This window comes from Bos grunniens, chromosome 10 (assembly GCF_055505025.1).
Source record: "Bos grunniens cultivar Pamir isolate PY7600 chromosome 10, Bosgru_T2T1.0, whole genome shotgun sequence".
Classification (NCBI taxonomy): domain Eukaryota; kingdom Metazoa; phylum Chordata; class Mammalia; order Artiodactyla; family Bovidae; genus Bos; species Bos grunniens.
The window spans coordinates 14,806,498-14,827,239 of record NC_141174.1 but is presented as its reverse complement, the minus strand read 5'-3'; the positions used below and the strand labels follow the sequence as shown (position 1 = coordinate 14,827,239).

The window sequence follows — 20,742 nt, the reverse complement described above, 5'->3', positions numbered from 1 at the left end:
AGTTAGGAGACCGCTGACTAGCCCAGGGAACATATAGGTGCCCGCGGCGTGCTCGAGAGCAACCGGGAAGGCAGACTGGGCCGGCTGGCCAGGACGCGGGCTGCCGGGGGAGGAAGGAGCCACGGCTTAGAGGGTGGGGGCCCCGAGAAAGGTCAAGCGTCAGGGTGGGGTGGGCAGGGTTGGGGGGAGGGTGTGCCCAGACGGACGTGACCTCGCTTCGCCCCGGGTGTGACCTCGTCCCATCTCCCTTCTTTGTCCTGAGCAGCTGTATGTGGCCACCGTGCTGCAAGAGCCGGAGATGAACCTGACCCCCGCCTCCTCCCCAGCCCAGCCCACCTACGGCACCATGAGCAGACAGCCGGAAGAGGGAGAAGAGGAGAGCGGTGTGAGGGCCTTTTCGAGGGAGCTGGACTCGGCCCGGTTCCAGGAAGGGCTGGAACTGGGGGACCAGAGCCAGTATCACTGACCAGGACCCAGGCCTCCACCTGGCAACTCCAGCCAGGAGTAGCTGCCAGGGGAAGGGCCTGGCAGAGAGAGGCAGCAGGGCACCCTGGCCCGACCCCCCAACACATCCTGCAGACTTTGGGAAGGCTCCAGCAGAGCCCTGGCTGTATCTCTCGGCCACGTGGAGACCCCGGCCTGCTGACCAGCTCGAACAGGAGATGCTGGGCAGTCTAGAAGGGCCCCCCCAGGATGGGACGGAGGATACAGGCAAGCCCTGCCTCTTGGCAACAATGGCTGGAGCCCAGAGCACAGAGACTGAAGGCTTGGAGGGCTTTCCTGGGGTCACGAGGGAGAAGGTGTGCCTAAGGAGGAGGCAGGAAGAAGACTCTCTGGGATCTTCCCCATCCTTCCACCAGCTGCCCTGCCCGAGGAGCTTCTGCGACTGCCCCGCCCCACCCCTCCTCCCAGCCCCATCCCTCCCCTGCAGTCTGCGGAGGACCCAAGACACAGAGGACCACCTCCTCCCAGCTTCCCCACATGGAGAGCCGCAAGGAAAAATCCTGCACCCCACCGGCAGGAAGGGATGGCTGAGACCCTAGACGGGAAGGAGGCGACTGAGCCCCTTTCTGTCCCCCGCTCCTCATCAGGGGTCCCAGGAGCCGCAGGGTAGAGACTTGTTCTCTTGTCTGTCCCTGCAAGGGCAGCGGGGCTCATTAAATGGGACCTGTGTGCATTCTGATGAAAGCCACCTGGGCTGGTTACTGTCAGGCGGGAGGGGCAGAGGCAGAATTCATGGAGTTGGCGGGGCGGCGGGGAGGAGGGGGTGTCTTCTCCCAAAATGCCAAATGATGAGAAACCAGATATGCCTCCCCCAAGCCCCAGGGCCTAATGAGAGGACCCCCAGGGTCAAGCATGTGGCTGCTGAGAGCTGCCCCTGCCTCATACCCATCTGAGTGCCTGAGCCCCCAGCCAAGGTGGGGGGCATAGATTAGGGTGAGAAGCCCATGCTGCAGACCAGGCACTGACTGGCCTTTCCCTGGGCTCCAAGCAGGACCCATGTCTCCTTTCCGGGCTGCCCTGCACTCTGGGCTGAAGAGTGCCTCCAGCGTGGTCCTGGCTCAGACACTGCGGATTCCCTGTGGGTGGTGGAGTCGGGGGCACCATGTCCCCCATAGACAGGCAGACTCAGGCTTCCCTCCCAGGGCGGCCACCAGCTGGGGCCCAGAGGAGCCGAATCCTGAGTAGGAAGGACTCTGGTGGCACCCTCGCCCCAGGCAGGGAGTTGCAGGCCTTGGCCTCCGGTGACAGGTGGCCCACCAGGACCACCAGGCGGTCAGGCCGAGGGAGACACAGAGAAGGGCTGCAGGGGCCACGGTGGGCCGGGACGAGCCGCGCCAGGCGGGGTCTGTGTGCCCTAGGGCTCTCCTGAGCTCCGTCCTCCAAAGGCCTGGATCCCTGCAGCCAACCTCCTGAAGGTGGCACTCGTGTCCGCCTCGCATGGGTGTTGGCCACCAGCTCCTGGGCACATGGGTGCTCCTGAGCTCAGATCACTTGAGCCTCACTTCTGCTCCCCTTGTTGGCCACATCCTGGCTCCAGAAGCTCCAAGCTTAACCCCAGAGGAGAAATAGCACTTGAGGGGCAAGAAGCCCTGCTCTGCCCCCATCCCACCACCCCACCACCAAGACCTCGGCCCCGACTTCGGCACGAAGGCTAATTTCCAGAGAGAGCCTGAGTCAGCTGGGGGGAGGAGGGGGTCTTACCCTATCCAGGTCTGAATAAGGAGGAAATTATCCCAGCCCCCACAGGCCTGCTCCCTAAACATTGCACCAGCCGTCAAGGGGAAGGGTCCCCTCCAGAGCAGAGTGGTCAGGACCCCCGGCCTGGAGCCTTGTTCGCCACAGGGAGATGGCGACTCTGGCACCCCTACCCACCGCCAGCCCCCAGGTGTCCGGCGGGCATGTCCTGCCGGAAGTTGGCCTGAGGGCTCCTTTTCTCTTGGCACCTCTTGCTGGCATCCAGCCCCCGTCTCGTGGTCCCCACTGGACCAGTCCTGCGGTGGCTGCTCTTGCCTCGTCCCCCTAAGTCTGCGGAAGCTGCGTACGGGAAGGGTCCCAGCAGATAACACGGCGACAGGGCTGGAGCTGCCGGCTCTGAACCTGGGTCAAAGGTTGCCTGGTTCTGAAAGAAGATGGGGAGGGTATTGGGAGTGTTGGAGTCCCCTGGCGTCTCTGTTCTTCCTGGAGACCCAGGGCAATCAAGCGGGGCCCCGGCCACAGCCGCTCCACCTCGCGCGGCCACTGCTGGCTGCGTGGGTGAGCCTGGGGCCTGCCACGGCACAGCCAGGCCCTCCTCGGGCATTTCCCTTCCAACCTGCACCCTCGGCCCACGCGGGTCTCACCCACTGGCCTCCGCCTACCACCATCCACCCCATCCACGGCCCCCTTCCCCATCCGCCCCCTGCCCCATCTGTCTCCCACGGCCTCCCCCAACCCCCAGAGCCTCAGACCTGCTCCTCTCTGGAGGGAGCTGCCTCCCAAACCGGGGATTGCCTAGAGTCTTCGAGAAGCGCCCCTCCCTGGGCCTAGGGCAGCTCCACACCTGCCTGCCTCTTCCTCAGATGCTTCTGGAAGCGAAGTGCCTATTAGCAGCATTGCATCCTCTGGGGACCCCAGTGGGGCGTGTGCACTTCCCTTGGCCACCACCACTTAAGGAATGTGCCAGAACGCCGAACCTTCTTGTTATTAATGCTATGACTGTGCCTTGAATAAACAAGTCCTCCCAACCTCAGCTGGCCTGTGCCTCTGCGTCTGAACCCACCCAGCAGGGCCTCCCATCCATCTGGAAGGAGCCAGAGCTCCCGGAGGTGGCCAGGCTGGAGCACACGTCTTGCGCTGTGGCTTTGGCGCCTGAGACCAAAAGCTGTCTCCCTGGGAATCCCTTGAGCCCTGAGGCCTTCCCTGGCCCCTGGCCTCAAAGGGGAAGGAGGCCTGGCAAGCGCTGCCTGGTCTCCTGGGGAGACCAGAAGTCCACTGCGGGTGCTCTGAAAGTCCCCTGACCCGTCTGCTAAAGGTGTGTGCTCAGTTGTATCTGACTCTCTGCGACCCCACGACCGTAACCTGCCGGGCTCCTCTGTCCGTGGAATTTTTCAGGCAAGAACACTGGAGTGGGTTGTCATTTCCTACTCCTGACCCAGGGGTCGAACCCATGTCTCTTGTGTTTCCTGCATTGGCAGGTGGATTCTTCGCCACTGTACCACCTGGGAAGTAGATGAGAACTTTCTGGTCCCTGAGCTACCTAAGAAGCCATCAGGCAGCCTCCCCTGGGCAGCACAAGCTCCAGGCTGAGTGCTGCTCCCTGAGAGCTGGCTCTTGGCCCGATGAGCAGCTGGACTTGACCCATGGAGGCCCCCGGCAGAGGCAGCAGGCGAGGCTCAGGTCTGTACCAGCCTCGGCCAGCGACACAGGGGCAGGGAGAGGTTAGGGAGAGGTTGGGCACTTGGGCTGCCGCGTCAGGCCTGAACGGAACAAGAAAACCCTCTAGCAAAGGGTAGTTATGTCAGCTGTCGTGCCCATGACAAGGAGGAAAACTTCCCTACCCTGGGGGACAATGACATGTCCTCGCCTAGGAGACCAGGATTCTGGGCCTTTTTCTAGGCAGCGCGATGTCCCTGCACTGGTCACCTCACCCTGAAAGCAGGAGGACGGGAAGTCAATCGCTCAGTCCATTATTGAATGGAGCAGATTCAGCTGCAGGGATAGAGGGAATGGGGTGTGGAGGGGGGCTTCCTCTGTCACTGCCCCCTGTGAGGGCAGAGGGCACTCTCAGGGCTCGATTTCCAAGGGGTGCTCGGGAGCACCCTTGCCGGACCTTCTCCCCAAGCTTTCATGGTCCACTCATGGGCGTGGGCTCAAAGCTGCCCGTGGTGTGAGCCTGGCCAGGGGTCCAGGCCCCACGCCCCGGACCCCTGTCCCCTCAACACTATTAGTTTCCGAGTGGAGTCAGATGAAATCCACAGAGACACTTCAGTGGAGAGGAGAGCAGGAAGACCACCCTGGCCGGATGAGAGGGGCTGGGTTCCACGGCCTGGAAACAGGGGTGGGGGCTGTTGGGGAGGGGAACTGGGCAGATGGCCAGGAGGGAGGCCTGGTGCCAGGGCAGTCCAGGATGCCAGCACCCTCTTGTTGGAGGGTGTTGGAGCACCACCCTGAGTGCCGGGCTGGGGTCTGCAGGGCTTGGGAGGAAGCAGAAGGGCCCTGGGCTCCCAGAGGCTCTGCCTGTGGAGGCCAAGCTTCTGGCGGCTCCCGGCCACCTTCCCAAAGCCGTCAGGGAACTCTGTGCTGGCCGACTCTGCCAGCAAAGCTCGCTCTGTAAAGGCCCTGGGGAAGCGTGGTGGAGTCCGGCTTCTGGGAAGACAGCACGCAGGTTTTTTTTTCAACAGAGGCTGTTTTCTGAACATCTGAGATACCGTGGCCTTGACAACCAGCAGCCCAGCCTCTCTCAAGCCTCAAGTACTGGGTCTCTATTCCAGCTGCCGGTGGAAGTCTCCTTGGAGATTGTAAACAATCCCAACGTCCAGGCCGCCTCACTGAACAAGCCAGAATTTATGAGGTGGGGCCCGATCACCTCTGTTTCACACAATCCCCCCAGTGACTCTGGGGTGCAGGAGGGTTGAGTGGGCGAGGCTCTCCTGAAGCCATCAGGAAACCATCCCAGCCTCCCGGAACCAGGGCAGCTGGTCCCAGCACCTCACACTGCCTTCCCCTCCGGGAAGGGGTTGTCATTTAGTTGCTCAGTCATGTCCGACTTCTTTTGCGACCCCATGGACTGTAGGCTCCCCTGTCCAGGGGATTCTCCAGGCAAGAATACTGGAGCAGGTTGCCATTTCCTTCTCCAGGGGATCTTCCCGACCCAGGGATGGAACCCAAGTCTCCTGCATTGACAGGAGGATTCTTGATGCTGAGCCACAGGCAAAGCCCCCTGTAGCCCGTGAGTGAGTGAAGTCGCTCAGTCGTGTCCAAATCTTTGGGACCCCATGGACTGTAGCCTACCAGGCTCCTCTGTCCATGGGATTTTCCAGGCAATAGTACTGGAGTGGATTACCATTTCCTTCTCCAGGGGATCTTCCCGACCCAGGGATTGAACCCGGGTCTCCCGCATTGTAGACAGACGCTTTACCGTCTGAGCCACCAGGGAAGCCACCGGCAAAGCCCCCGGTAGCCTGTACCTAGTTACAAATGCACAGGCTGGATAACCTCTCATCCCTTCACTCTGCCTCCAAAGAGCTGAAATAGCAGGTGCCTGGCAGATAACCAAAGGTTAGGCCCAAGGAAGCATTTGCCGTTGGGCTTACAGTGATTAACGCCTGGCGCGGGTACAACTTCTGTTGTAATCACCTTCCTTGGCAATAAGTACTACTGTTGGGTCGGAGAGAGACACAGACCAGCCTCGGGGGTCACTTCTGCCTAGCTCAGCACCTTCAGCCATGATTTGAAGCGCCCCTCCCCTCCCCTCCAAACACAGAGCCCAAAGTGCCTTTCCTGACAGCCTTCCCGTGTCGATTGCAATGGAATGTAAGTGCAATTAACACATTTACGTAGTGGGATGTCGGGACAGGCGCTATGAAGAAAAAAACAAAGCAGGATGGGAGAGTGTCTGGAGATGGGGAGGACTTGGGGGAAGCTCCGGGGGAACCAGACATGTGAGCCAGTGGAGGGGGCGTGAAGGGGGCGGGAAAACAAGTGCACGAAGGGGCCAAGGACCAGAGAGGAGGCCGCAGTGGCTGGAGCAGAGTCAGCGAGGGGCAGAGGGGTGGGGTGGGGTCTGAGGGGGCTACGGGGCTCCATGGGCCAGGCCACTGGAGGATTCATAGCAGGGAAGAGACACCCCCTTACAAGCCGCAGGGAGGGGACAAGACGGAAGCAGAAAGCCCCCTTGGGGGCTGTGATGAGGGCAGCCTGGAGCAACCACACGGTAGCTCAGACAAGGAGAGGGTAAGCAAAAGAGGAGAGAGGGAGTGAGATTTGGTACAGGGATTCCGGATTCCTGGATAGATTCAGCGTGAGGTTTGAGCAAGGAGGTAGAATGACTCCCAGTTCTTCAGCCCAAACAAGCAAGTAAACTGGTTCACTACACTGGTGGAGAAAGCTGGAAAGGAGCATGTCTGGGAAGAAGACCCAGAGCTCCACCTGGGTTGGGTTACCTTTGAGATGGTGCCCGATGCGAATGTTGGGCGGGTGGCTGGAGACAGAGTCTGGAGTAGAGGCGAATTAGGCTGGAGGGGTGAACTCTGGTGCCCTCAGCATCTGGATGGTGTGGAAAGCGTGGGACTGGCTGCGACCTCCAGGGGTGCAGGCAGAGGTGCGGAGGCGGTCGGAGGGAGATGGGGAGGAGAGTCTGCAAGGGAGACTGAGAAGGAGCTGCAGAGAGGAAGGGGGGAAACCAGGAGAGCCTGGCGTCCTGGAAGTCAGGGAAGAAAGGGACTCAGAGGGGAGGGCGTGGGGTCACCTGAAACCACACTTGACAGTAAATATGGGCAGAGACCGGCGAGCTCAGAGATGCCACCAAGAGGCACCAGCCAGGTCAAATGCTGGACAAGCCATGGAACAAATGACCAGGTTTCACCCACAAATCAATGGCACAGGGCAGAGAGCAAGAGGCTGGAAGAAAACGAGACGTTTAAGAGGCACAACCAGTGTGTGACCCTTGATTACATCTTGAATTGAATGAACCAGCTGCAGAAAGACATCTCTGAGATACCAGGGAAATTCAAATATGGACTGTGCATTTGGCGATGTTGAGATAACTGTTTATCCTGGTGGGTACATTGATGGCGTGGGTTAAGAGGTTTTAAAAAAAATTGGCTAGAAAAGCATATGGAAGACCTTATGGGTGGAAGAACACGAAATCTGGGATTAGCTTTGAAACTGTCCAGCAAAATTAGAAGTCAGGAAGAGGTCTTGAGTTGCTCAGTGCAGATGCAGGGGTGAAGGGTGCCTGGAGATCCATCAGGCTCTGATTTCTGTGTATGTTAACACGTCTCCACTATAAAAAGTTTAAAAATAAAGAAAAAAGTGCTCACCAAAGTGCTCAACTCGTCCAAGCGCTGCTGAGCAGAAGAGCAAAATGAAGCCTGGGACGCAACCCCTGAGTTGGGCAGGATGGAGGCTACTGGTAACCTTGATGGTGAGCTGGGGGCGGGGGAGAGAAAGCCTGGCAGAAATGGGTTCCCATCCTCTCACGGGAATGAGGACATGAGAAAGACAAGGAAGGACAACTCTTTTGGAGACACGCACAAGTGCAAGAAAGACCTTCAGGAAAGGCAAAAGCACCCGTGCTTAGGATGGCTCCAGACACATTGGAGGAGGGGGTGTGGCCCGTCCGGAGCCAGGTCACCCCGTCTCCGGTGTGGGTGTCAAGGCTTCAGGAGCCTGAGGCTCGGCGTGGCCACCTGAGTCTGAGCCACTCTTTGGTCACACAGCAGAGTGGGCCCCCCCGCATGGGAGCCTATGGGGATCAAGAGAAAAATCCCTTTGATGCTCCAGTGGGGAAAAGCATTCCTAACGTGCTCCAGACCCAAGGTCTGCAGTCACAGAGCCGGGCAGGCCTGGCCTCCAGAGCTTAACAAAAGTGATGCCTTGGCTGCAGCTAGGGAGGCTCTGCTAACACTGGTGGCATTGGTCTTGGGCTGAGAAAATCAGACCTCAGGGTGAGGACAGCTGGCCCGGGTGCAGCCCCTCCAGCTACTCACAGCCCAGCTCCAGGGCCCCACACATAGGAGGCCAGGAGTAAGTGAGGAGCAGTCAGGGGGTAACCCCAAGCCTGCTTGGATGAAGGCCACTCTTAAAGTCACTCACTCCCCATTTACCTGGCTGTCTCTCTACGGTTGCCTGCCTGTTCCTCCTGACACACACACACACACTTACTTACACTCACAGCTGGTCTTCAACTCCAATATGTATACCCTAGCTTAACACATTTAGTCTCCCTAAAAAGTCCACTCTGGGATTGGCACCTACCTCTCCAAAGAGGTTCTAGAAGCTTTCTTCTGAAACCCTGCAAGATTTGTTGCTGTGCGCTGCTGTCCTGACACCTAGCCCATTCAATTCGTGGCCTCACCCTGTCCACCAGCGCGTGGCCTCCCAGACCCCCGGCCAGTGAACTGCTTCAGACTCCAGACGTAGGGGTATGTGTTGAAATAAACCAACCCCCAAATGTGTAATGGCACAAACACAAGTTTGTCTCTTTCCTAGAAAATTAAAATGAACGAGCCCCTGCACTACATTCAGGGGAAGCGCTTGGATGCTGCAAGGCACTTCTAATTAGGGGGTGCTGTCCTGCAAGCAGTGATCCAGGACTCAGGCTCCTTCCACCTTGTGAGTCTGCCATGTTCAAGGCATGGCCCTCAAGGTCACTGAGATCTGCATCAAGATGACTGGAGGATGACAGAGCACAGAGGAGCAGGCAGGAGTTTGGGGGGACCAGGTCTGGAAGTGGTACGCATGTCCACACATTCCATTGGCCTGAACTCAGTAGCATAGCTCACCTAAATGCAAGGGACACTGGGAAATGTAGTCAGGCTGTGTGCCCTGCCGGCCAGTTTCCACCACAGACCCCTTGCTCCATCTCAGCCACTGGTTTCCCCACACACCTCCCTTCTTTTCCACCCACTCTGGCCTTGATCCTCCTGACCCCGACCTCCCACATTACCTTCCATCCACCACCCTGCAGCTTCATCTGGACACAAGCCAACGCCAAAGAAAAGACCAGTCCCAGAGGGTCAGAGAGGCACACAGAACAGGTTTATTTCTCGTGAGTTTATATAACCACGGCACGCAGCAAAAGATAAAAGTGGAGGCGGTTCAGAGCGTGGGAAGGGGGACTCTCCTGCTGTTGTCCATCAACCCTGCTAAGTACAGGCACACGTGTGTGCATGCTGTCGCTTCAGTCGTGTCCGACTCTTTGAGATCCGATGGACCATAACCCACCAGGCTCCTCTGTCCATGGGGATTCTCCAGGCAAGAATACTGGAGTGGGTTGCCACGCCCTCCTCCAGGGGATCTTCCCGACCCAGGGATCGAACCTGCATCTCTTACATCTCCTGCACTGGCAGGTAGGCTCTTTACCACTAGCGCCACCTGGGAAGCCCAGGTACAGGCACACAGCAGGTATTAAATATAGGAGCCCTGGACCTGCTGTCGGTGTGGGCAGAGGCAGAAAGGGGTGGGGGTGGGCGGGGGATAAGCCTCAGGCTCTGCAGGAGTCAGGGCTGGGGAACAGACTCAGGTCTCTCGAGAAGGAAGACCCCAGCTTCCTGGCCCTTCCCTAGCCCACCCACCCTGGCTGGATAGCTGCTTCCTACAGAGATACAGGGGAGTTCCCACCTGACACGAGAAAAGAAAAACTACTTTATCGGGGGTCATCTGAGAGGTTGCTCCCCACTGAGACCTAGAGGGGCCCTGTCACAGAGCCAGCTGGTCTCCCGGCCACCTGCTCCGGCTGCCTGGGATTCTGCCACGAAGGCCAGAGCTGTCCCGCGCCTCTCTCCTTGTGCAAAGCAAACACACTGCTGGGAGAGAAACGTGCTGAGGGCAGGAGAGCTGGAAACGTGCTCGAAGCTCAGCCAGCCCACTGCCTGCCTCAGCCCAGGCTCACCCGGGCAGGGAGGAGGATGGGAGCGCCCACCCCTCAAAGCCCCGTGCCTCCCCCCACCCTCCCTGGGCCCCATGCCACCTCTGCCGCCAAAACACTGCTCCTCCTCCTGGAGGAGGGTGGGGGGGCCAGAGGGGAAGGCTGGGCTGGCAGAGAGGAAGCTAGGGGAAACTCGAGGAAATCGGAAAGGAAAAGCCACCCCACCTGCGACTGGGGGTGAGCAGGACTGAGGCCCAGCCCTGCTCCATCACCTCCCTGGCACAGCCAAGGGGACAAGGACCACAAGGCAGGGAGGCCTAGGGGAGCCTGGGCTACAATGGACACAGACCAACAGACAGACACAGACAGGCGGGGGCGTCCACCAGGTGGAAACCGCTGGGCAGCGCCGCCTCTTACTCGCCACCCCAGCCCCGACTCATGGCCTGCACCACGGCCCCGTAGAGCTGGCTCCAGGCAGCCCGAGTGGCGGGTGTGAAGGCAGGGCCCAGGCACTTCTCCAGCATGTAGAGCAGGGATTCACCCACCGTCTGCAGAGGCAAGGGGGACACTTGTCATTTCTAGGTGCAGGGAGGCATGCCCCCATTCCACAGTTGAGAAAACAGGCTGGGGGCTGGAAAGGACTCCTGGGCTTTTTGGCTCTCCTGCACGGGGTCCATGCTTCCTGAGCAGGATTCTGCCCCCCAGTCCCTGGGTGCCACTTAAAGGTGAGGCTTTAAAGCGAACGAAGCATTTCGCTCCACTCCCAGCCTCACGACTACCCCATGAGTCGGGGGTGAGGGGTTGCCTGGCACTTCCAGCTCACACCAAGCAAAGTCACTGTCCCTCCTGTTTCCTTCTCTGCAAGACAGCAGTCATGAGGTTAAGAGCACAGGCTCTGCCATCCTGAGTTCACTTTCTGACTCTAGTGCTTGAGAGCTGTGTGACCTTGAGCAAGTTAGGTAACCTCTCTGAGCCTCAGTTGCTTCATGAGTGAAACTTTCAACTCATCAGATTGTTGGAATGATTAAGAGATCATCTACTAAAAGCTCTTGGCACAGCATCTATACCCAGTAAGTCTTCAGCAATAATAATGGCTCTCATTTTTTAATTATTAATTATAAAATACAGTGTATTTATTCCACAAATATTTCCTGAATACACACTAAAGGCCAGATGCTGTACTAGTGCTGGGGATGGAGAGAACGACAAGACAAACTCAGTCCCTTCCTCAAGGTGCTTACATCTGACAAGGTGATTGGACCGTGCGGTGGGCCATCAGGTGAGTGGTCCCCTGTGAGGGGGCCCTCAAGGGTTCACGCCCTTGACACGGGGCTCATCCATGTGACTGGCTTTGGCCAGTGGGGCATTAGTGAGTGATACAAGCAGAGGCTGGCTTGTCCTCTTAGAATACTCCCTCCTGGAGCTCAGCAGCTACTCTGGAATGAAGCTCAGCTCCACTACCGAACGATCAGGGGCCACAGGGAGAGAGATCCCAAAGGATGACAGGCCATCTTGGACACTGCAGCCCCAGCTGAGCTCCCAACTGAATGCAGTGCACACGTGACTCCAGCCACAGCACGTGGGACGGAAGAACCGCTCAACTGAGCCCAGGGAAATCAGAAGTCATTGTTTTAAGCCAGTTTGGTTCTGGGATGGTTTTATGCATGCCGATATAAAACTGAGCAGCAATCCCAGAGGCTCCTTCACTTTCTATGGGTTCTAAGAGAAACCACACCAGAGAAGAAAAATTGGAGGCTCAGAGAGGTCAAGGCAGTGCCAGGGTCACACAGCAAGTACCTAACAATGCAGTCACCTGAAGGTTTAGGAGAGGGAGAGATGAACAGGTGGACAGGAGGGGCCTGGGAGAGAGTGGTGGCCTCAGGCCAGGAGCTTTGGAGAGAGAAAGGGCCCCTTTACCCACCGAGAAGGAGCTGAGCTTCACGCCCACTGCCTGGTGCTTCCGGCCCAGGCCGGCCAGGTACTCCTCCAGGGAGGACAGGTCCTCCACATTGGTCACCGCAGCATCGATCACCAGCATCACCTGCCAAAGTCAAGGTCGCAGTGAAACGGAGATCAGAGCAACTCCTTGCCCCTGCTCATAACCAGTCCCAAACCTGGGGGTCCCAACCAGAAGGAAGAGAAGACCCTTGTTTATCTGGGATCAGAGACAAAAGGCAGCCTGTGTCTGCCTACAGCAGGCGTTCAGCATATGGTAGCCAGACTACTAATGTTAGGCCATGAAGGAAGCTGGCTTCTGCTGAGGGGCTCAAAGCCCTAGACACACCTATTGGACAGTATTATCCTCCTGGGACAGGGGAACGCTGAGGCCTTGTAAGAGCCACCAGCCTCTAAGAAAACCCCAGCTTGGTTTTTACAGGGAGATGGTCCCTGATGGATCAGCACCAACACCACCTACAGGAGCCAAGGGACGAGTCCGAGGGCAAAGGGCTGAGCTGGGAGCAGCTGGCTGACTGGGTGCCCCAACTCTGCCCAGTTCAGCACAGAGGGAAAGCGGCAGATGCCTTCAACAGGAGGGAGCAGGAGAAGGGGCACAGCCCAGGGCTGGGTCAGGATGCCAAAGGAATTCTCCCATCCCCGGTTCTCTCTCTCCTGTTCTCCCCCAGGAAGGCCCTCTACCTCCCCTCACCTTCCTGATGTGGTCCAGGAACTCGGGGGAAGACAGGCAGTCCTCTGGGCTGGAGAACTGGCGGCAGTTGTACTGGAAGAGGGGCAGCAGGTCTGGCTCCAGGTCAAACAGCCTGCGCGGGGAGGCGCGGTGTCAGCCCTGGGGGGGTCGCCCCTCCAGGCTCCATGGGCCCTGGCTGCCCTGCAGCAGGGGAAGGTGCGCAGAGCCTGGGGTGTAAACTCCAGCTCACCCTCAGCCTGGCACGCATCGCTTGGCCAGCTTTGCCGCTGGCCCCTCTTACCTCTTCCGCATCATGGAAAACACATGTTCCCCAGGCCTCATAGGGAAGCCCCTCCCATAAACCGTGGAGGGGTGTGGGCTGGGACAGGCAGGGGTCCTGAAACAGGAAGCCCGGAGTCCTTGGTGGGGACTCCCCCTCCCGCCGTCTGTCTCCTTCTCCTCCCCTCCCTCCCATTCTTGGATCAGAACCCCCCAGTCCCATCCTGTCCAAAGGCGCTTGGCCCAGCAACGATAATAATTAGTATTCAGAAGCCCTAACACTTTCTGAGCATTGAGTACCTTGCACGTGGTTTACTCAGGTATCCCCTCACAATCCTAAACAGTGGGTGTAACTGTTACCCAATATTATAGAGGAGGAAACAGAAGCCCAGAGAGGCTGATCATTTGTCTCAAGCCACACAGCTTGGGAGCAGCATGGCCAGAGGGGGCCTGAGAAAAGAGCGGGTTTGGGGAAAGCTGGAGGCCCAAGTATAGGCTCTCCTCCATATCTGGGAGGGAGACTGTGAATTTAGTCCCTTTTTGTTTGCAAGGGGGAGGCTTTACAAAAACCTCTTCAGAAGTTCTGGGCTGACTTAAAGGAGCCAAGGCTCTTGAAAAACCATGGTGAGGGGGCATGTCTTCTTGGTGAGGGCAGAGGGGCTACCTAGACACCCTCAAGCTGAGGTTAAAGGCAGCCTCCCCTCCCCTCTGGGGTCTGCACACTCCCTCACCCCTCTGGGGTGGTGAGAATTGAGCATCTGTCCTCCCTTCCCTGGAGGGTCTCAGGTCCTAGCCTGGCATTTCCTCGGAAAGCTTTATCCTGAAGTTGATTACTGGAAGTGCACATTTCCGGGGCCCAGACCCCGTGCCGGGCGGGCCAGGCGCCCAGTACAGTCTTCCCACGCAGGCCCTTGGGACACCTGGGTTTCTCTCCGTAGGGACAGCGGTGGGCACCCCTGCAGTCATCTCCCAGGGAAAGAACACTCAGGAGGCACACGGCCGGGGAGGGGCCGCAGCGCGGGGCCCAGAGTATAGGGAGATGGGCGGCGGGAGAGGACCCTGGCCGGCGCCCAGAGAGCTCCGCTGGGAGCGGGGTGTGCGCGCTCGCCAAGACGCGCCGCGGCCGCCGCGGGAAGAGCCGCAGGGGCTGCGCCACTAGTCGCCGCGCCCCGCTCCTCCGGCGCCGGCTCGGCCGCCTCCGACTCATTCCTGGAGAGGCACCCCGCTCCCCGCACCCCCGGGGACGCTCGGGCCGCCCTCACCTGGCGAACAGGACGGTGCCATGCTCCAGCGGGCTGCGGCTCACCTCTCGCCAGCTCTGCCGTATCAGCTCGGGCTCCGGGAGCTCCATGCTCGCCCCGGGGATGCGGGGCGCAGGGCTGGGACCCTCGGGGCGCAGGCACCGTCACCGCACGTGCCGCGCCATCTCCGCGGCGACGCGGCCAGTCGGCGCCTCGGCCACTCGGCGCCTCCTACGGTCCCCGCGCCTCGGCCGGGGCGCCGGGGGCGCGGGGCGTGGCGGGGAGTGTGTGGGGTGGGGCGCGGATGGTCCAGCCACCGTTCCTTCCCCGCCCAGGTGGAGGCGCCCCAGCCGGCCAGGCGCTTCCAGGTACCCCCGCTCCCGGCCGCTATGCCTTGCGCCCCGCCCCGCGCCGCCCGCCTGGGGCTCTTTAAAGCCGCCGCGGCCCCCGCCCCTCTCCGTCCGGATAGACGCGCATCTCCGGGCGACCGACTCTGGCCGCGGACTTGGCGGCTTGGGAAAGGACAGGGCTTCAGAGCTTCACGGGAATCGCCGAGCCTCTGGGGAGCTCGGTTTCTCATCCGGTGACAATTTTACCACTTACTAGTTAGGGCAAGGAGAAGGAAATGGCAACCCACTCCAGTATTCTTGCCTAGAGAATCCCGTGGACAGAGGAGCCGGATGGGCTGCCGTCTATGGGGTCGCACAGAGTCGGACACGACTGAAGCGACTTAGCAGCAGCAGCAGCAGTTAGGGCAGGGAGCTGGAGCTGCTGGCCTCTCCGCTACCCCACGCAAACGCTCCCTGGAGGCATCCGGCCCCTGGCACCAGGTCTCCTTCGCATCCGACCCCTGGCATCAGGTCTCCTTCCTGCAGCCCCGAGGTGGGGGTGGAAGAAGGCCAGGGCGCTTGCCTGTGTGACAAGGCGGAGCCGGGCGAGGGCCGCGAAGGGTTGGGCAGGGTCTGCCCTAGCTCTGGTTACTGACTGAAGCACCCCGGCACACTCGGGGGCCACCAGGGCGCTCAGCTTTAGGGACAGGGCAAAGACCACCGCCGTGTCCAGCCAGGCCTGCGTTTTCTTGAGGCTTCCATCCTTAGAAATCTGTCAGCTCCGGTTCTAACCCCAGCTCTGCTTGGCCAGGGGTGGGGTCTCAGGTGCAGCAATGGTGAGCACTCCAGTGCCTGGACAATTGAGAGGGTTCAGCAAGAACCTTCTACTATTCAGCGATTTTTAAATAGACTTTCGTACACGTTTAAATAGAAGCACTATTTCTTTCTTTAATTTGAAGTTCATGAAACAGAATCTCCTGAATTTGCCATTCAGGGTGTAAGGTTGGTCACCTGTTAAATAGACCTGAACCTTTCTCTTTCGAGCCTGCAAGTGCCATGGGCCCCAGCCCAGGCCTAGTGGTCCCTGTTTTAAAGAACAAGATCCTCACTTGTCTTTCATTATGTCCTCTCCAAGCCTATCCGCCGGCAGTCTGCCCGCCTCTTTTCCAGTTTCCTCGGTGGTGTGGTAAGGGGGGTGGAGTGGGGTTTCAGGAACCTCTCAGCCCACCTCCTTTGGTCCGTGGGTACAAGGTGGGTGTACCCTTCAGGCATGAACTGGCTGAGGCTCCATGCTAAACTCTCTGCTAGGCATGAAGTATGGAATCCTTGCCCTCTAGAGCATCTGCTGGCCAACCCTGTGCTAGGCATGAAGTATGGAATCCTTGCCTTCTAGAACTTCTGCTGGCCCTGAATCAGGCCTGAGGGCCTCAGCAGCACTCTTCTTGCTCCCAGGCAAACTTCGCAAAACCATCTCGCTTCTCTCCCTCTTCCAGGGATGCGGGACTTTGGAGCACACCTTATTTCTCTCTTCCCCATCCCTCCTCACATCTTGGGGGTCTCTGGGCTGGAGCAGGGGAGCAAAGCTGCAAGGCAGCTGGCGTGTGTCCTAAGGCGTCCAAGAGATCCCCGAGGAAGAGCACAAAGGGCCTGGGGGCTGAAGGGAGAAAGCTGGGTGCTCGGGGATTAGACTCCCGGGTCGGCGTCCCATGGCCCTGCAGCCAGCTCGGCAGGTAGTGGGGAGGGCCACGTGTATCTCTGGGGACCTTTATCTTTTGGTGCCCAGATGCCCAGCGCTCCGTGCAGGCCTGCTGGCTCATCTAAGGCTTCCCACTCCATCCAGTGTGCACTTCCTGGCAACAGTCTACTCTCGGGATGCTGCTTGCCTCTTCTCTCCTTTGGGCAGGGTCTGGAGTCTGACGGGTTAGCGAGCTGATGGCCTTAGCTAGTAAGCGGTGCAGTCAGCACTCGCTCTGCCTTTTTAGAGCCGGGAGGAGGCAGGAGGAGAGAGCTAAGTGCTCTCTTATCTCCGCTCCCCTGAGCGAAAAGGCCCAGGAACCTGCCTAAGCCTTGCGGTCTGGGTGGTGTATTCCAATCAGGAGACACAGGGGTGGACTCCACATTTGAGAGGCTGGGGAAAAGTCACAAAAGCCCCACTCCCGGCATCTGCCCACAGACTTGGGCATGAGGTTCTAATTGAGGAGAGGCCAGTGTTGTAGGGCCAGTGTTGTCACGGAGGCTGCTTTATCACCAACGATAAACAGCTAACACGTTCTGAGATCCATGTCGATACTATGCAAGGGACTTTGAGTCATTACCTTTCTTCATTCTCATAGTAACTCTGTCAAGTAGATCCTGTTTATTTTGCCCTTGTATTACTGTTGAGGAAATGGAGGCAACGAGGTTAAGTAACTGGCTCGTAAGTGGTGGGGCCAGTATTTGACCTCAAGGCTGACCCTGGCCCCTCCTCCAAACCTCTGTGCTCCACTGTCTCCGTCACTTTAATGGACTGTGAGCAAGAGCTGCATCCATAGTTCCGTCCAAGGCAAGGTCACCGGGTCTGGGTCAAAAGGGTGCTGGAGCTGGCTCTTAGATGGCTTGGGAGAGCCAACTGGGTTAGTCTTTCCAGTTTCTCAGTGACATCAATCAAGTTAGTGGCCTGGAAGAGGCCATGGTGGAGCATCTGCACCATGAGACTGGACAGATGCTACAGATCAAGGCTTTTTCCCTCCCAGAAGACCACTGGTCTAGCTGCACCAGCAAACACCGGGCCCTGGACGAGCTGTCGGTGCTTTAGGCAGCAGGTGCGAAGGAACATGCTAATCTGAGGCTATGCCTTCTCCCCAGGGGATCCAGGCTGTCCTGGGCAGGTGCTTCTAGTCCCAGCACCAGGCTGGAGAAGCAGAAAAAGCCCAACTCAGTGCCGAGGCCCTGCTGCTGCTGCTGAGTGCTCAGTCGTGTCTGTCTCTTTTCAACCCATCAGGCTCCTCTGTCCGTGGGAATTTTCCAGGCAAGGATACTACAGTGGGTTTGCCATTCCCTTCTCCAGGGGACAGAGAAGGCAATGGCACCCCACTCCAGTACTCTTGCCTGGAAAATCCCATGGATGGAGGAGCCTGGTAGGCTGCAATCCATGGGGTCGGTAAGAGTCAGACACGACTGAGCGACTTCACTTTCACTTTTCACTTTCATGCATTGGAGAAGGAAATGGCAACCCACTCCAGTGTTCTTGCCTGGAGAATCTCAGGGACGGGGGAGCCTGGTGGGCTGCCGTCTATGGGTTGCACAGAGTCGGACACGACTGAGGTGACTTAGCATCTCCAGGGGTATCTCCCCAACCCAGGGATTGAACCCGGGTCTCTCACATCTGCTGCACTGGCGGGAGGACTCTTTACCACTATCGCCACCTGGGAAACCCAGCCTTGGCTCTACTGTTGACTGCTCGTGGCACCTCGGCTAAGGAATGGAATCCCTCCTGGGTGGAACGGGAACAAAGACGCTGTGACTTCACTGGGCCTTTATGAGGACTCGGGTGTCACAGACGTGTTGGGAGGTGGTAAACCGAGCTGTGCCAGGAAGGTTTTGGTCCTTTCCTAGCCTGCTTGTCCTCGACAGTTCTACCCCCCGAGGGGCTGCAGGATTCCCTCCTCTTCCCTCCAGCTCCTCTTGGTCCTAAGCAGGAGGGGGGCGTGGTCAGGGAGCCCCAAAGACCCTCGGTTTCACAGTACACTGGACTCCTCTCCTCCCTCAGCTACGGTCCAAAACACATCAGCTCTTACCTCCTTCGGACCTTAACGTGACCCCTGATGAGAAAACGCCTGCCAAGACGGGGGCCTCTGGGGAGCAGAATGGACATCAGTGCTGCAGTGCTGGGCCGCTCAGCTGTCTCAAAGTGGACGCTCTCTCTCTCTCTCCTTATATTTGTGTGACGAGGTTAAGAGAGGGAAAAATAAGGTCCAGCTTCCTGCTTATTTGGGAATAAGTTTAAATAAATACAAGTAACAACCAACATTACTCAAGTAACCTTATTCATGAGAGGGCCTCAGTGTCTCCTGCTATAGCTGGGTTCACCTGCCCAGCCCAGGGCCTCTGCTGGAGTCAGAATGGCTCAGACTCCAGACACAATGGAACGGTTCTTGCACTCCAAACATTCTTTTCGTTCTGGGAGCCAGAGGGCAAGTCAGATTCAATTAAGTACAACAAGAACAACATGGCATTCAAAATAAGAGCTATTTATTACAAAAGTAAATGGCCTCTGATTATCTGTGGAAAAAAATTTTTTTTTTTTAATGTAAAATGTGGTTTAAGAAGTTGGCTGGAGGTTGAGCTGGCAAATGTCTCCTTCCTCCACCAGCACGTCTGCGGGACGTGTCACATTCTTCCGGGGGCTGGAGCCCATGTGCAGAGCATGGCTCTGACAGCCCCTTTCTCCAGCATCTTCTAACAACACAACTTGGGTCCTTGGAGCTGTGTTGGCCAAGCGTGCGCCAGCCTGGGCAAAGGAGGGGTGGGGTGGGCAGACAGCTCTTCTCCCATCTCCGCAGAGCAGTGGAAGAGACAAGGAAGCTCTTGTCCCCGGGGTGGCCAGATTAGGAGGGCGGCTGGGCAGGAGGCCACCTGAGCATTTGCCCTCCTTGCCCTCACCAGAGTGGCTGCCCCTCTGGCTCCTTCAGGGCACCTCCCTTCCAACGAGTTCCTATTAGGCAGTAAGGCACTGGGAGAAGCAGCCACCACCTCCCAGTTGTCAGCGTGGGGCCACTGTTTTTTGAAACAGTCAAGCCCAGGGTCTCCCGCATTCCATCTCCAGGAGAGCCCACCCAGAGGGCTGCCCCCTGCCCCCAGCTCAGAAGAAAGCAACTTGGTCTGAGCGAGAGAAGTGGGGGGCTGGGGGGCATGGGACAGCAGAGGTTCTCCATCCCTGCTCTCCCTCCCTTCCAGAAACGCAATTAAGCAAGCAGCCCAGACTCAGCACCCGGCAGCAGTGCTTCCTGCTAGGGGAAGTCAAAAGGGCTGCAGCCCTGGGAAAGGGAGGTCACGGGGGCCCCAGATCTAATTAACAAACCTGCCTTGCTTTGGATGTGACTGCGTTTCCTCTATTAACATTAATGATGGTCGGTCTGAGCATCTGAGCATGGCCAGAAGCTTCCCTCCCCACCACCCAGTGGGTAGCACAGCCTGTCCTTGGGACCAATTTCCAGTCTCCGTGGCAACCACCGAGCAAAGCTCGAAAGAGCTCTGACCTTGGCAGAGCTGGTGGGGGCTACAGAGGAGGGAAGATGGAAAGTAGCAAGAGGTTCATCATTAAACCTTGAAGCATTACAGTCCTCTGAGACAAAAAAAAATACTTTATCATGCACCAGGAGGACAAAGGCGGGCTAAGGGACTGGCCTTGGGTTAGTTCAGTTCTGGCCCAAGGGTTTTCCTTCTCTCTTTCATCTGGGGAGGAAGTAAAAGGAACAGCTCCGAGCTGCTTGCTTGGGCTTCAAGGTGGTAAAGAGAAGTTCTGATGCATGCCTAGGTGCTCTGGGGCCTTGGGGAAAAGGAGATAGGTGAAACAGTGACCCAGAGGAAGGGGGGTGAAACAGAGAGAAAGGAGGGCATCAGCACTGGGGACCAGAGGAGGAGGCATGGGGAAAGCTTAGTGAGTGACAGGAGCACTAGCCCAGAAAGGCCGGGCAACCTGGCCCCGGACACCCCACCGGGAGCTCAGCCCAACCCCTCACGTTCACCCTGGGTGCTAGGAGAGGGGCCAGTGGGAGAGCATGGGTCCCAACCTCACAGCCAGGCTGGATGCAGAAGGAAGGGGATGGGCAGCCACTAGTCGCCCCTGGCTCCCAGGCCCTGAGGACACAGCACCAGGGATGGGGTGCCGTGCCCCTCGCCAACCACACGCCCAGCATTCCCAGACGGCAAGGAGCCGAGGGCTGAGGAGGGCCAGCGGGGCTGCCTTGCACTGGGGCCCGGGCCCCTGAGCACACACTGCAGGCAGGAGGCGGGCCCTCCAGCTTGGGGTGTTTGGCTTAGGGATCTGCTTGTTTGCGGGAAGGAGGGCGGCACAGCCTTGACGATCCTGGCGGCTCCACCCGAGGTAATTCCCCAAGGCGGGGTCAGTGCAGTCAGCCTTCCTGGAGCTGAGAATTTCTGATGAATCTTACAACCCAATCCAGTGAGAAAAAAACACCAGAAAATACTACTGTA

At 58.4% G+C, this 20,742-nt stretch overlaps 2 protein-coding genes across 6 annotated transcripts in view; one reads left to right on the top strand and one right to left on the bottom strand.

The window, feature by feature from the left end:
• The window catches only part of TMEM63C (transmembrane protein 63C), a 60,436-nt gene extending 57,204 nt beyond the window's left edge, over nt 1–3,232 (top strand). For 4 of the 5 annotated variants that reach the window (XM_086319483.1, XM_086319485.1, XM_086319488.1 and 1 more), the window contains one exon: nt 266–1,188. In XM_086319483.1, coding sequence (XP_086175609.1) covers nt 266–466 — 201 coding nt within the window. In that variant the 3' untranslated portion in view covers nt 467–1,188. Of the gene's footprint in view, nt 1–265 lie in introns of all 5 variants that reach the window. The other variant, XM_086319484.1, reaches the window with a different exon arrangement.
• Nucleotides 3,233–9,221: 5,989 nt separating this feature from the next.
• Nucleotides 9,222–14,663, bottom strand: NGB (neuroglobin). The gene is made up of 4 exons (XM_086318902.1): nt 14,240–14,663; nt 12,720–12,831; nt 11,994–12,113; nt 9,222–10,620 (listed from the first exon to the last, which is right to left on the bottom strand). The coding sequence occupies exons 1-4, from the start codon at nt 14,326–14,328 to the stop codon at nt 10,486–10,488; spliced, it is 456 nt and encodes a 151-aa protein (XP_086175028.1). The 5' UTR covers nt 14,329–14,663; the 3' UTR covers nt 9,222–10,485.
• Between the last annotated feature and the right edge of the window lie 6,079 nt (nt 14,664–20,742).

Coding starts and splice junctions, on each gene's coding strand:
- NGB (XM_086318902.1), bottom strand. CDS start 14,328: ATGGAGCTCCCGGAGCCCGAGCTGATACGGCAGAGCTGGCGAGAGGTG. Junction 12,832..14,239: donor GGCACCGTCCTGTTCGCCAG/GTGAGGGCGGCC, acceptor CTCCCCGCGCAG/GCTGTTTGACCTGGAGCCAG. Junction 12,114..12,719: donor TCCTGGACCACATCAGGAAG/GTGAGGGGAGGT, acceptor TGACTTTGGCAG/GTGATGCTGGTGATCGATGC.